The 16,074-nt window shown below is 36.5% G+C and overlaps 1 protein-coding gene across 1 annotated transcript; it reads left to right on the top strand.

Moving 5' to 3' along the window:
• The first annotated feature begins 1,307 nt into the window (after positions 1-1,307).
• Positions 1,308-2,351, top strand: LOC127787812 (phytosulfokines 2-like). Its single transcript, XM_052315831.1, has 3 exons — positions 1,308-1,454; positions 1,695-1,774; positions 1,888-2,351. Exons 1-3 carry the CDS (start codon positions 1,361-1,363, stop codon positions 2,005-2,007), a joined length of 294 nt encoding a protein of 97 aa, XP_052171791.1. The 5' UTR covers positions 1,308-1,360; the 3' UTR covers positions 2,008-2,351.
• Positions 2,352-16,074: the final 13,723 nt, after the last annotated feature.

Here is a 16,074-nt window from a genome sequence, read left to right as displayed (position 1 = left end):
CATCCGCCACTGCCACCACGACCACCGCCGTCAACTGTGCCCACCACCGGTTGTGCGAGTCGCAGTCGACCACCCACCGTCGCTCCCCTTGCATCGCGTCCAACATCACCGTCTCCTCTCTGTTCAACTGCCAAATGGCCGACCATCGGGCTCGCCACCGCCCACCGTCGTCGCCTGACAACTTCAGCCGTCGCCTACCGCCGTCGACCGACCACCCCAGCCACCGCTGTCGTTCGAATTGTGGCTCCTTTCACTGATCTTCATCTTCCTTCTGCGCCTCTTCTTCTCTGTTTTATCTTTTATCTATTCATTTTTCATTTTAATATTAAATTTATTTTGATGCCTAATTTTCATTTTACTTCTTTCTTTGAATACTAAATTTGATTTTTTATTTCTTTTTTTTTGATTTATAATTTATTAATAACTGTTATAATTTACTTTAAATGAAATTTTTTAAATAAAATATCATAAAATAGCATTTTACAAAATTTTAAAGTAAACACGTTTTCTAGTTTTCTGTTTTAAAAAATAATTTTTCAAAATGATAAAAAGAACGCGTTTTCAAAAATTTCAAAATAGATACTCAAAACACAAAAGTCAAGATGAATTCAAAACTCAAAACTCAAAATTGAAATACAAAGAGAACATCACCTTAGATTCCCAACCCCTCGTGAAAATTTTTTTGTGGAAAAGTTACTTAAAAATCATTTTCGAAAATCCTATTTTTCATAATTCTTTTTATAAAAAAATTATACCAAATATGAGAATATAGATTTCCAACCTCACATTCTCATAAATCTTAAAATTTCTTCTGTACCAAACGCCCTTTAGATTAAAAAATGATTAACTAACTATAAATTTAGACAATTTACAAAGTTAAATTTAATGTAATTGCTTTATCTAATGAATTCATTAAGATTAGTGACCAGAGGTCCGTGACAAATAAATTTTATAAATGATACCAATAGTGATTTATTGGTAGGGGTTGCAATTTGATCAACTTTCAACCTTGTCCATTTCTTCTCACGCACAGATTCTACCCCCCACAAACATGTTCTTGGTTTCGTCTAGATTCCTTATACTTTTTGTGCATGTGAGTACGATGATTAAATTTAATACTGTTACATTGTTTTTTTTTATTTCTTTTTGTATAAAATTCAAAAAGGAAAATTGATCTGGGGTGCCATGATGCTATGATGGATCGTCGAGATAAAGGGGATGTTGGTAGGACCCACCTACAGTGATGTGAAGCTGTGAGTCCGCTGTCCGCTTATTTATACAATCAGGAACATCTGCTCCACCCCTGGCTTCCTCACATCTTCCATCCACAATCTCTCTCTCTCTCTCTCTCTCACAGGCCATGAAGCAAATATCTCATCCGGCGATTCTTACTGTTTTCCTCCTCTTTTCCCTCCACTCAGTAGCATCTGCTCGCCTCTTGCCACCCCATCAAGGTATGCCAAATTCCTTCCTTTCTACTTTCTACTTCTCCGTCTATTAATTAGTAGTACAATAAGGTCGTATTTGTATATAATTTTCTTTATTATTTCTTTTAAAAAATATATTTTTACTAAAACATAAGATCTTTTAGTTAGAGAGAAATAATTTTATTCTTATTATCCTTTTGAGTGTTCATTGTGAAGATCTTAACTGAGATGATGAGAGTAATATTTACTCTCATATGCTATTTTCAGTGGTTGAGCAGGTGAAGATTAATATTGGGATCACTCATGCAGATTCATCCATCAATACACAAGAAGATGACTTGTTTACTGTAAGAGAATCCTCCACCTTTAAATAATCAATTAATTAATTATCCTCAATAAGTAATTAATTAAAGGGCTCCGGTGGTTTCTTTTTCATTTTGGGTAATTGATCTTGAAACAGCTAATGGGACGGGAGGAATGCAATGAAAAAGATGAAGATTGCATGAGGAGAAGAATGGTTGCAGAGGCTCACTTGGATTACATATACACCCAACACCACAAGCCCAAGGAATCCCCTTAATTAGGAAGGAAGATGAAAGTTAAATCATCCTTAATTTCCATATATAGCCTTAAAACAGACTTGATGAATATGCAGATTGCAGAGACATATATAATTAAGTTAAAAGTTTCTGTATGGAAGCACGTCACATGTAACTAATATAAAAACAACTATACTTTGATATAATATATATATATATGGCCAGTGCTGGTACCACTTTTTTGCTTGTGTAATCTATTGTCGAAATCCGCTGTTAGATGAAAGTACATGGCCAATGGTATTTATACAGTTGAAGAACAAAAGTTCATACAAAGTGATGTTCCGATGGTATTTTGTAATTATAAATTATGGGATTATCCTCTCGTGTGTGTGTGTGCGTGTGTCTATATATATATATATATATATTGTTGTTTTGGTTCCCAGAGCAGAGAGTGAGGGGAGGCCCCCTCACCTTGTAAGATATGGAGTCAAATCAATAAACCTTGGGAATTGTATTTTGAGTGCAGAGTTGACTTTGGTGACTCCTTCCTTTGTGATCTTTTCGAACGAACATATTTCAGTGGAGTGTCTGTGTACGATGTAGACCCTAAATGGCCATTGAGCTAGCTAGGAAGGACTAGGAGCCCCTCTTCTTCTGCTTGTCTCGCTGTCCCCAGTCCCCACTTAAAAAACGAAATAAAAGATACATTTTCTTCGGATTTTAGTACTCCTTGACTCTGTAACTTGATTTAGTAATCTTCATTACTATCATTGCAATTTAATCCTAATTTTTACAATTATCAAATCTTGGCGTCGTACAAACAAATCAGTTAGTTATTATTGACACAAAAAAAAAAAAAATTAAAAACAACATGGAATGGAAGAGGATTCCAATTTGATTTGATACCCAATGGTTCAACAAATCAGTTAGATTAGAAGTGAGCCCAAATTAACCATGACTCTCCGGGGCACAACAACGACTAACAGAGTTATGCTGTATATATATATGGGCCTTTGCAGATTGGGTGGGTTACAGGTGAGGATAAATTAACTAATTTGCCTCTGTCTAAAGTCTCCCCCTCTCCCTCCAAAATCTGCAGAAAGCAACATCTCTCCCACAATCTTCTGGAGTGCTTGTCTTGTGTAACATGTTTGTTTTTGTTGCTAAGTGGACTCAGAATTGTGAATGCAACATATTAGAATGATTATATTTTTTGAATTATTCTCTCTTTTGTTAGCAAATGAAATTTTTTCTTTTCATAACAATTTGAATACAAAAGTGATTTTAATCAGTAGTTCTGAAATCGGCCAAGTACAAAATCAAGAGTGTGGTCAGTGTTAACTCCCGACATGAGCTTGCAGCAACACCACGGTTTGTCAGAAACAGGGAAATCAAGATATGGGCAGAGATTGAGGTAAACAGAGAGATCAAATGTAGGCAGATCTAAATTGTCAAGCAGTAATGATCTTGCAGTGTTGATTGAAAAAGGGCATTGGTGGCCACTTAAGGTGAATCTAGCGGCCCTCCATGCCAATGAGATGGAGAGGGAGAGAGGTCGGTGATGGCGATACCTTCACGGAGAACTTAGAGGCAGTGACTATGGTGATATCAGTAAGAGAATAGTGGCGCTACGGCTCTCGATGGGAAAGTGGTCTCAAGGAAGTCGAAGATAAAAGGTTGAGGAATGGCAAAGACGGGAGCAATCGCAGGAGGCAAATCGACCAGAACGATGGCGTTGATCCAATGGCGAAAGACGGGAGCAGTGGCTTTGTCAATGGAGAATGATGGCTTCGTCGATGGAGAAGAGGGGTTTGGCCGTTTCTCGCTTGTCTCGCCTTCTGTTCCCATTTTCTCGCAATAAATTACTTTAATTTATCACGATATATCCTCACCTATAACCCAATTTGTTTAGGGATGAATTCATATTTGACCAAAGTCAAATGTATAAAATCTTTTTTGTACTTTTCACAGAAAAAAAACGTTTTTAACTATTCAAACAAACTAATTACACTCTATAGCCACTTTTATGTAAGATACCAAAAATACCCTTAATGAAATTTTAAAATAAAAAACCCTACTGTCCTTAGCCTCATTTACCAAAATATCCTTATCTCTTTCATATAACCCTTCTTCTCTCTCCTCTTCCCACATTCACGTTACTCTCTTTCTCTCTATTGTCAAACTATCCAAACTCAGTCATTCTTCATACATTCAATCTTTTTGCTTGTTGGGTAATTCAATCTTCTTTATCAATTGCAGCGACCTCACTGAAGTCCTATTCAACAAGTTTCTTTCTCTCCAACAAATAATTTCACCCAATCTCAAGGTATCTATTCGATTTGTATTTGTTTTATTTTTTTAAAATAATTTTTGTGTTCACATTGCTTATTAAGGTTGTGTAGAATGATTGTAGTTGTGAGCAGAACATATTTTGATAGATATCATTCCAAATCTTCTCTAATTCGGGTGAAAAAAAAAATTCAAAACTGCACATCATTTACGGGTTTTGTGGGCGATAACAATTGATCGGGCTTAGTTGCGGAACAAAGCCCGATAGGGCTTAGTGGGGGAACAAAGCCCGATCGGGCTTTGTTACCCCACTAAGCCTGATTATGATTTTTGTTGCCTACAAACCTGATATGGTTTTTATATATAGTATTTTTTAAAATAATATGAGTATTTTGTTAAATAATTTAATATTATATATGAGTAAAATAATATAATTTAATATAATATATTTAATTTTATCATATTATTTAACAAAATTTGACTTCTTAAGCATTTGTGCCTAAATGTGTTATATTAAAATCCTCCAATGTTTTTCATAAAATTTTAAATATTTTTCTTAAACTACATATGAAAAATTATCATAACTTGGTTGTTGGTTTATAAGTCAAAAATCATGTTTAATTGTACAAATCATCTCTTTAGAAAAAGAAAATAAAATACAAATCTCAAAAAGCAAATAAACTTACTTATTTATAGTTATGACTTGGTTTAATAAGGAAATGAACCCGATTTGAGTGTGTGTGGGTCCGTTGCATCCATGGTAATGGTGAGACTAATTTTTTCCTCATTTCAATCTTGCAGCTATAGATTTAGTGCAGTTGGTCATCGTGTGGAACGGGGAATGGAATGATAATAAGTATATTGGGAGTAATAGGATGTGTGCGGGAATCTACAAAAATACGACTTTTACTCAATTGGTTGAGATTGTGTACACGGTGATGGGAATTGATAAAACAAGGTACGACATCACCATTCATTTTGTAACGGAACACTCAAGCGAACTTCCAGCTACCAAGTTCCCTATCAAGGACGACTACGGTGTCAGGTTTATTATGTGCGATGACAGAAAATATAAAGTGATGTATGTTGATATAATTTGTAAAGATATTGGAGTTTGTAACCTACGTTGTAACGCCCCACTTTTCCCAAGCGAGCGTTAACTCGAGATTTCGGGAATACATATATATATATTTTTTTTTTCTTCAACATCAAACACACAACATAAGTCTCTCGATACCTTCATCATAATCGTTTCCCGTCAATCCCGATCGTACCTTCTTAGCATATCAAGATTTAATGATAAATAAACTCAGATAGGTATTAACAATCACATCAGCGGAAGCAAGATCGAAACCTCAATGATATATAACCGATAATTCATTTACAATAACCAAATCGATGTTTCACATGAAAATATCAAATATTTACATAACCTCTGAACATCGTAATCATAGACAAAACCTACGAAAACTAAACATAGCAGCTACATCTCGATGACATTCTTTCCCTTGGCGCCACTGCTTTCACCTGGAACGTTTGAATATTCCAGGGACATAGTCCAAATTAGATGCTGAATCATCTAAGTGAGAGTTCAAAAACGTTTTCATGCAGATATGAAAAATCATATACAAAATCGATAAATCTCGACATGCACCAGTCTAAGAGAATCCCACATAGTACTTAACCCTAATCGGGGAAAATGCAATCTCTCAAAAGGCGACACAACCACTTCGGCCCATTGGCGAAACAATCATGCTTAAGAGGGACAACCTCGACATATGAACCAGGGAATCACCCCATTGTCATTGTTAGGCTTTACGCTCCAACTCAAAAGCAATCCAAAACCCAACGCAACCCTAGCCCCAAGAGTGTCACATCAGCACTATCCTCGGAATCGACGTCACCTCGGCATTAATGCTATTGCTCAAAGGATCCTGGGGTGGTGTCCACTCGCAGCCCCGCCACTTGAGCCAACAACCGAGGTGGTGTCCACTCTCAGCCCCGCCACTTGGGTCCCGTAGGGTGAAGTCCGTTTCAGCCCCGTCCCAAGTGGGTCACATAGCATTAATCCTAGGTACGCATCCCGAGTGCTGTCACTCTGGACTACGTCACAGGTTACCAACCCACGTCCCACATGGACGACACAAAACAAGCCAATGCCGAAAAATCATAACATGCATAAAATCAACATCTCAATGTATGCAATTTACCGTACGAAATTCAATGCATGTGTAAATAATTGTTTGAACAACCATAATATACCAAGCCATAGGGATGAACATTCACAGTAACTATTCACATGTCACTTAAAGTCTTTTCAGGTAGAACCACTCACAAGTCAAAACAAAGTTGGGGGCGAACACTCACCTTTGGCGAAATTTCAAATTCTTCTCGACAAACGCGGTACGCCTTGATTTGCGTGCCTACCTCGATTTACGTGCCTTCTTCGAACTTCACACGAGTCACTTCGTCTCAACCCTCAAGGCACCCTAATCATCACATTTATCCAACAATTATAATTTTCCTTAATTTTCTCACAATTTTCCTATTTTTCTCCCATTTTCTTCTCTAAGAATCCAAAATAAATATCTACACAACTATTTTCTCAAATATTTTTACATAATAATTCATAAAAAAATATTTATAAGTCTCTGGGATTTTCTGGAAATTTTCCAGATTTTTCTCCTATTTTCTCAAATTTCCATAATTACTTTTCCTTGAGAAAATTTATTTCTCATCGATTTACTTCGAATATACTTCAAGAAAAATCACCAAAACTCATAAAATAAATTCCTTATACTTCTGGAATTTTTTCAGAATTTTATAAAAATTCGTCCTATTTATTTTCTATTTACATTTCCTTTCAAAAATCAAAAATAATTATTTTCTCAACAAATTTCCAAGATAAAAATTCATCAAAATAAACTATTCATATTTCTAGAATTTATGGATATTTTTTCAGAATTTTAATTCCTTTAATTCTATTTTCCCTCTAATTTTATTTATTTTTAGTATTTAAAAAATACAAAAAAATATCTCCGGTCATCTTCTCCGGTGACGGTACACCGGAAAATTGAAGCGACGACACCAGGCTGTTCCTCTCCCTTAGTCGATCCCAATGGTACCCATCTTGCTCAGAAAAACCACCGGAAGCCTTTCGATTTGGCCAAAAACAGTCGACCGAAGCTATCGCGCCACCGAACTCCGGTGAATCAAATTGACCCTCGATTCGAACTTCGATTGGCACGAAACTTTCCAGATTTTCTACCCATAGCTTTGCGACCAAAATCCCCTTATTAGATCCCTCGATCGATCACTCTACAACCCGATTTGGTATTTCACGCAAAATATATATATATATACGGCCGAATGTATATATATGCGAAAACACCCTCTATACTACCCCAAAAATTCCCAAAATATTCAGAAATGATCCTCTTCCCTCAAGGATCAAAAGCCTCTTATTGGTTTCCCTCGATTCGCTCTTAAACTTGAGCGATTTGATGATTCAAATTCGGTCGAAACCCTTGGCTATTTATAGCCAAAATCCGACCCCCACGTGGCCAATTTCCGGCCAAGACTTCTTCCCCACACCTCCTAGACCTACCTATGCCACTCCTTGACGGTCCTAGGCTGCCAAATGGCCGGATTTTCTGGCCAAATCGGCCATGTTTGTACAATTTTCTGAAAATTGCACTTTGGCCCTTTGAAATTTCTCTTTTGCATTTTGGCCCTTACCCTCAAGCCCCTGATCTCTCTAGCACCATCACTAAGACCCTAAAGATTAGAACTTCTCATTTCTCCCTTGAAATTTCTGAAAATTTACCGTTTTGACCTCCCTCGAGCAAATTTAGAAAATTGCACTTAGGCCCGATTGATTTATTTGACCTTAAATCTACTCGATTCAACTTGAAACCACTTAAGGGTTGTTCTATACATCGAATACTAGTCCTTGACACTCTCCGTTGACTTTTTGGACGTCGTTTACAGCAATTCGGTAATACGACCTAATTGGTAGCTGTATTTTTGCTGTATCGAAAACTATTCCCGATCTCATCTCTTTTATCACTAAAAATCATAATTTTAATTGCTCATCGATACTATACCATTTTCCTTGGCTATCTAGGGTCCGAGGTACTCCCTGTGATTAATTTGGTCGTCCAAAGCTGTGTTAGTGTGCCCTATAGTCTTTTTTTTTTTCCAAAATTCCAATTATGCCCTTTATTAAATATCATTTTTATCCTCAAAATTATCCTCGGGTGTTACATACGTAGTGGTGGTAATCAAGATTCAGGTGCCGTTTCATTTACATCCACACGTAGTCCACTGCAAAATGATTATTTTGGTACATATGGTATGGGTGGTTTGTCAGATGACGCTCCACATAGGGATGATGATTGTGATAATAAAACTGATGATAATAGTGACGATAACGATGGTGATAATAGTGATGGTGGTGGTGATGAAAGAGAAGTGAGTCTGGAGTACCCTGAAGTAAGATTTTCAGGTTTACAATTTGAGGACAACCATTTACAAAGAAACTGGATCGTTCTTGCTGTAGAAAATTATGCAATTGAGGAAACAAGACCTGAAGTGTCTATTCCATACCAGGGTGATCTTTTACACATGGGTGCACTCTTTAAAAGTAAACAGGAACTAATTTTGGCATTTGGACAATATTGTGTTGATGTGAAGATGGACTATCGAGTCAAACGTTCGTGCATAATTCGATTTGAGGCTGGTTGCAAGGATGTGAACTGCAAATTTATGTTTCGTGCAAGTTGCAAACCTGGTTATTCATTTTGGTATGTGGTGAAATTTATATCGAGTCACACGTGTACTCCGGACGTATACGATTCACATTTTCGAAGTGTGAAGATTATTGTCATCGAAAGTTTGTTCTCTGAAAGAGTAGCGAGTAGTGAATATACACCTAGAATGCTAATGGGGGAGTTGCTGGAACAACATGGTATGCTAATGGGGGAGTTGCTGGAACAACATGGTGTGCAGATCATGTACACTAAAGCTTGGAGGTCTTTACAACATGCAAAGAGACTTACTTATGGTAATGCAGATGAATCATATCAGCAACTACCCTCATATTTTTACATGTTAAAAGAAACAAATCCTGGCAGTATCACGACAATAGAGACAGATGAAAATAATTATTTTTTATATTCATTTTTTGCACTCGGAGCTTGCCTTCATGGTTTCCGGTCTTACATAAGATCGGTTGTTGCCGTTGATGCCACACATTTGAAAGGTGAACACAAAGGGGTGATATTCGTTACCACTTGTAAAGATGGGGAGGAAATGATTTATCCCATCGCTTTTGGATTTGGAAATGGTGAGTCTGACAGATCATGGATATGGTTTTTGACGAAATTGAGAAAGGCTATCAGAGTGCGAGAAGATTTAGTCATTGTTTCTGATCGTCACCAAAGCATTGCGAATGCGATGAGTCATGTCTTCCCTTCTGTCTCACATGTCTTTTGTTTCTTCCACCTTAAGCAAAACTTGAAGAAACGTTGTAGACAGCGAAAAGATGTGATGACTGCATTCTACCTTGCAGCATACAGCTACACCACAATAGAGTGTGATACATACTTGGCAAAAATACAGTCGATGCATCCTCAGACTCATCTGACATTGATGGAAGCAAGACCGAAAAAGTGGTCACGTGCATATTGTCCAAGAAGAAGATATTCCATGATGACCACCAACATTGCCGAGTCTCTCAATAAATGCATGATGAAAGCACGTCGGTTGCCTATAACAAGTGTACATGAATTTTTGAGACATATGCTTCAGAAATGGTTTTAGTGATAGGCGTGCTGCAGCTGCCAGACTCGAAACCATTGTGACCTCCGCTGTAGTGGCACATGTTGACTTGGCGCATGCCAAAACATTAGACCGAGGATGTCTTGTAGTTCCTATAATACAAGGGAACAAATACCTCGTGCAACATGCAAAGGAAGGCAATGAGATAGTTAACATTGTTGCGAGTACATGCAGTTGTTGCAAGTGGGACATTAATCAAATGCCATGTCTTCATGCAATTGCTGCTAGTAGATATCATGATTTGACTTTTATTTGCGTATTATGTTCGTAATTTAGTGTGATATGTTAACACTATGTGTTTTTTTGCCTTATACGACAGTTTCATGAGGGTGCACTACCATATGTTTTGCCATTCATATTACATTGCAGATTGGGTCAGACGCGCATATGCACTTCCCATCAATCCTCTCCCTAACAAAGCCGCTTGGGTTCTTCCAGCGTACGTCAGACAGATAGTTATACTCCCACCTGTGCAAAGACGACAACCAGGTAGATCGACAAATGGTCGGATTCCTTCCATGGGGGAAGCTCGTCGAAGAAAAAAATGTGAAAAATGCAGTGAACTAGGACACAACAGTCTTGGTTGCCCTAATGAATGGACTTCCTCCATTGGAGAGTCGAGTACAGCCACTACTCTGAAATCCAAGGACGCTGCTAGGGCCTCTGCAAGGGCAAGTCGGAAATGCAGCATTTGCAAAGAGACTGGACTCACTCGTCGTCGGTGCCCTATACAATTGTCAATTCCAGGTGATGGTAATATTGTCAATGATGAAAACAATCAACAGACATTAACTCATTCAGGTATGATATAATGTTATCACATATGTTATCAATAATTATTAGATCGTTTGTGAAAAAAAAAAAAAAAATTCTACTCGCAAAGTGTTAATGGAATTTTTACTGACCATATATATCCTCTGTGTTTCAGCAATGATCAAAAATCACTGGCACGATACAAAAATGATGACAACATCAATCAAATATCTTTTTATCGGGGGTTCAAAAATGAATATTATTTTTTACATTAATATTTGAAATTGGGATTTATTCATATTTGTAATCTTTCAGTTTCCTTCATCTAAACTCATAATAATTAATTGACAACTTGTGTTGTAGTATGTTGTTGAGCAAAGAACTGAATATATAATGCAGTTTCAATGGCACCAAGATGATGTAATGATAAACTTGCTCATAAATTAGAGTGTATCTTCTTAACAATCACTATTATTTGAGACTATACTAGTGAAAAACTTTAAAAAAAATTCAATTGCAAAAAAAAAAAAAAATTCGGGTTTTGTGGGCCAGCAAAACCCGTCTATCGAGTTTTGTGGCCCACGAAACCCGGCCATCGGGCTTTGTGGCCCACAAAACCCGAAAATAATTTTTTTTTTAATTTCTTGATTTTTCTTCAAATTAATATGTTCTATTAGCACTAAAATGATGTCTTTTAATGTTATTTGGGTAAAATCGAATGTATATATCACAACAAAGTCATTATTTTTCATTTTGTGTGATGATGTCCATCCACTATCAACACAACCAACACATGATCAATTGCTACTAATAATATTGGGCAAAGTAAGATAATAACGCTATGATAATAAACTTACTCAAAAATTAGAGTGTAATTTCTTAATAATCATTATTATTTGAGACTATACTAGTGGGAAACTTCAAAAATAATTTAATTGCAAAAAAAAAAAATGGGGCTTTGTGGGCCACCAAAACCCGGCCATCGAGTTTTGTGGCCCATGAAACCCGTCCATCGGGCTTTGTGGCCCACAAAGCCCGAAAATGATTTTTTTTAATTTTTCTTGATTTTTCTTCAAATTAATATGTTCCATTAGCACTAAAATGATGTCTTTTAATGTTATTTGGGTAAACCCGAATGTATATATCACAACAAAATCATTATTTTTCACTTTGTGTGAGGATGTCCATCCACCATCAACACAACCAACACATGATCAATTACTACTAATAATATTGGACAAAACAAGATAATAACGCTATGATAATAAACTTGCTCAAAAATTAGAGTGTAATTTCTTAACAATCACTATTATTTGAGACTATACTAGTGGGAAACTTCAAAAAAAATTCAATTGCAAAAAAAAAAAAAAAAAAATCGGGCTTCCTGGCCACCGAAACCCGGCCATCGGGTTTTGTGGCCCACGAAACCCGTCCATCGGGCTTTGTGGCCCACAAAGCCCGAAAATGATTTTTTTTAATTTTTCTTGATTTTTCTTCAAATTAATATGTTCTATTAGCACTAAAATGATGTCTTTTAATGTTATTTGGGTAAACCCGAATGTATATATCACAACAAAATCATTATTTTTCACTTTGTGTGAGGATGTCCATCCACCATCAACACAACCAACACATGATCAACTGCTACTAATAATATTGGACAAAGCAAGATAATAACGCTATGATAATAAACTTACTCAAAAATTAGAGTGTAATTTCTTAACAATCACTATTATTTGAGACTATATTAGTGGGAAACTTAAAAAAAAATTCAATTGCAAAAAAAAAAAAAAAAATCGGGCTTTGTGGGCCACCAAAACCCGGCCATCGGGTTTTGTGGCCCACGAAACCCGTCTATCGGGCTTTGTGGCCCACAAAGCCCAAAAATAATTTTTTTTAATTTTTCTTGATTTTTCTTCAAATTAATATGTTCTATTAACACTAAAATGATGTCTTTTAATGTTATTTGGGTAAACCCGAATGTATATATCACAACAAAGTCATTATTTTTCACTTTGTGTGAGGATGTCCATCCACCATCAACACAACCAACACATGATCAATTGCTACTAATAATATTGGACAAAGCAAGATAATAACGCTATGATAATAAACTTGCTCAAAAATTAGAGTGTAATTTCTTAACAATCACTATTATTTGAAACTATACTAGTGGGAAATTTCAAAAAAAATTCAATTACAAAAAAAAAAAAATAAAAATCGGGCTTTGTGGGCCACCAAAACCCGGCTATTGGGTTTTATGGCCCACGAAACCTGGCCATCGAGTTTTGTGGCCCACAAAACTCGAAAATAATTTTTTTTAATTTTTCTTGATTTTTCTTCAAATTAATATGTTCCATTAGCACTAAAATGATGTCTTTTAATGTTATTTGGATAAACCCGAATGTATATATCACAACAAAGTCATTATTTTTCACTTTGTGTGAAGAACAACTACAAAAAATTCATTTGTCATTTCCAAGTTTTTCATTTTTTCCTCTCAATCTATGGTTCCACTAACACTAAAATGATCTCTTGTTACGTTGTTCGAGTTAGTTGAAGGTAGAATGCACAACAAATACATGATGAATTGTTCTAACTACTAACATTGGATCAACATGATATAATGATTTTCAAATTACCCCATAAGTGTAATTTAAAAATTTCGACAGAATCTCCCTTGTTTCTTGGACATTGAACCTGCATTAGAGACTCAGTCTCTATGTTCAATAACATAATAACATGACAATATTTACCATCACAACATTAGAGACTCAGTCTCTCTTCCCAACAACATACTGCCACCACAACCACTTATCCCTTACCATAAAAAACACCACAAACCACATTTCATCAAGTGAGTAATATACAATTTGCTATTTGTTATACCTATACAAAAATATACAACATTTGAACTAGATGAAAATAAAAACACAAAACGAAGAATCTTCTAATCTATTGATCTACAAGTATATCACCGTGTTATGTCTATACAAAAATATTTCAATCTGTCTCCGGAAGGTACGGACATCCATAGTTGGGTGCATCTGCCAGTGATCCTCATTATGCCTCAGTATGTCATCGACGTATTTGATAACGTAGCACCTGCAGCTGGTCCTGTATTAGACATAACACACATTGGCAGCATAACCATATTTTCATGAAAATTGACTCTGTAATATAATTTAAATTAACGGTTGTTGAGGCAACTTCTGAGGATTAGTATTCTCCACTTCTCAATCTCTGTCTAGCGTCGCAGTTGCAGTTACATGTTCATAATACGCAGTTTTCTTTAGTAGAATGGGTAACAAGCTCACAAGTGGTTGTATAGCTTCGACCCTGCTCCTACGACTATCTTCATTCATGGCATTGGAGTCATATATGACAATTCTCCTATCTTTCAAGCAAATCTTTAAGAGAAACCAATGAGAATTCGCTACATTACAAGGGAGCAACACTTGTATTTTATTTTAATATGTCAGTTGTACGGAAATAAATAAATAAATCATTAAATGGAATGAATTAAGACTTACATAAGTGACTGTCCACCAAGGGAGACTCCCGTCAGTGCACCCGTTAACGAAATCGGTCCACTCTTCCGGAACAGATGCGATAGAAGGCACAAAAACCCTCATGTTGCCCCCGTACTCCTGTTCCCAAAATCTTACCATGGATGCTTGAAAAATAAAATAAAATAAAAATATTGGTCATAGACTAAATTAAGATGCAAAAAAAAAAAAAAGTAGTACAAACTCACAAAAAACGAGGTTGACATGATAGCGTAGTTTGTGTCTTATTGATGCCGAGACTGTATACGTTTCAAGCAACACATGTAACTATCGATATAGTAACCCTCCAACCAGTTGACCTCATTCTCTATGTTTCAGAGGTCATCCGGTGTTAGGTTAGGAATGAAACCGGTGTGAAGACTACAACAACCAAGAAAAATAAGAGTAAGAATATATTATTGATGCAAATAGAAAAAATGTAAATATTATTACTTGACTAATATTTTCATTGGAACCTATGAACTCAATATAACCCTTAGGGGGCACTGTCTCTATGTTCAGCAGCATTAGGTCTAGTACCGGCGACATCGGGTCCATGTCCGACCCCTCCAAAGCAGCATCCTTCTTTCTCCTTTTATATTTTGTTGGATCGGTGAAGTGTGGCCGACGAAACTGCGATGGCAATCTATCTCGCATAGGTCGCCTGTCGACCCTAACTGCTTCTTCCTCTTGTAGCTAAACAAAACCTAACTGTTACAAAATAGTATTTTAAAATAAAGTAAAACGTATAAAAGTAAATTTGGAACTTACTCTAGATGTAGATGCCTGCTCCTCATTGTGATGATCAAGATCTAACTAATCACCACCCTAGGACTGCTCATAAGCATTATCGCTGTGATCTGGGAAAATATGCGGGATGCGTAGATGAGCACATAGTGCTGCCTGCCCCCTCTCTAGTGATTCATGCGCCCTCTCTAGTCTCAACAATTGTGTCCTCACCTAACTCATTTCCCCATCTATTCTCCGCAACATATCTAGAGTTTGTTTCAGCATCTCGGTGATCTACAAAAGGCAAACAAAAAATATATAAATAATTACAAAAAATGTAAAACCATTATTATAATAAAAATCATACCCTTACCTCGTATTGTCCGTGGTGCTAACTATCAGGGAATCTTGCCTCCTCCTTATCCTTCTCCCTCTTTCCCTCTTATAAAAAATATATAAAAAATTACAAAAAATATAAATTAAAACCATTATTAAATAAAAATCATACCCCTACCTCGTATTGTCCGTGGTGCAAACTATTAGGGAATCTTTCATTCTCCTTATCCTTCTCCTCATTTCCCTCCTATAAAAAATATATAAACAATTACAAAAAATATAAATTAAAACCATTATTAAATAAAAATCATACCCCTACCTCGTATTGTCCATGGTGCGAACTATCAGGGAATCTTGCCTTCTCCTTATTCTTCTCCTCCCCATTCTCTTCATTTCCCTCATCATCTAAATGTATCCTACTCGCCTCGTCCTCATCCCCACCATTCTCTTCCTCCTCTTCACCCCCCCCCCCGCCCCCAAATTTATAGACATTGACCCCAACCGAGTGTTGAGGGTTAAAAGATCTCAAAAATTCGTTTCTCGCTCATCATTAGTGGGCTTAAGAGTCGGACTCGATCCTCGTGCCTGCAAAATTGTATTATTTAGATAGAT

The sequence above is a fragment of the Diospyros lotus genome, chromosome 13, assembly GCF_014633365.1.
Source record: "Diospyros lotus cultivar Yz01 chromosome 13, ASM1463336v1, whole genome shotgun sequence".
Lineage (NCBI taxonomy): Eukaryota > Viridiplantae > Streptophyta > Magnoliopsida > Ericales > Ebenaceae > Diospyros > Diospyros lotus.
Note: the sequence above shows the minus strand (reverse complement) of the source record. Positions and strands in the feature narration are given on the sequence as shown.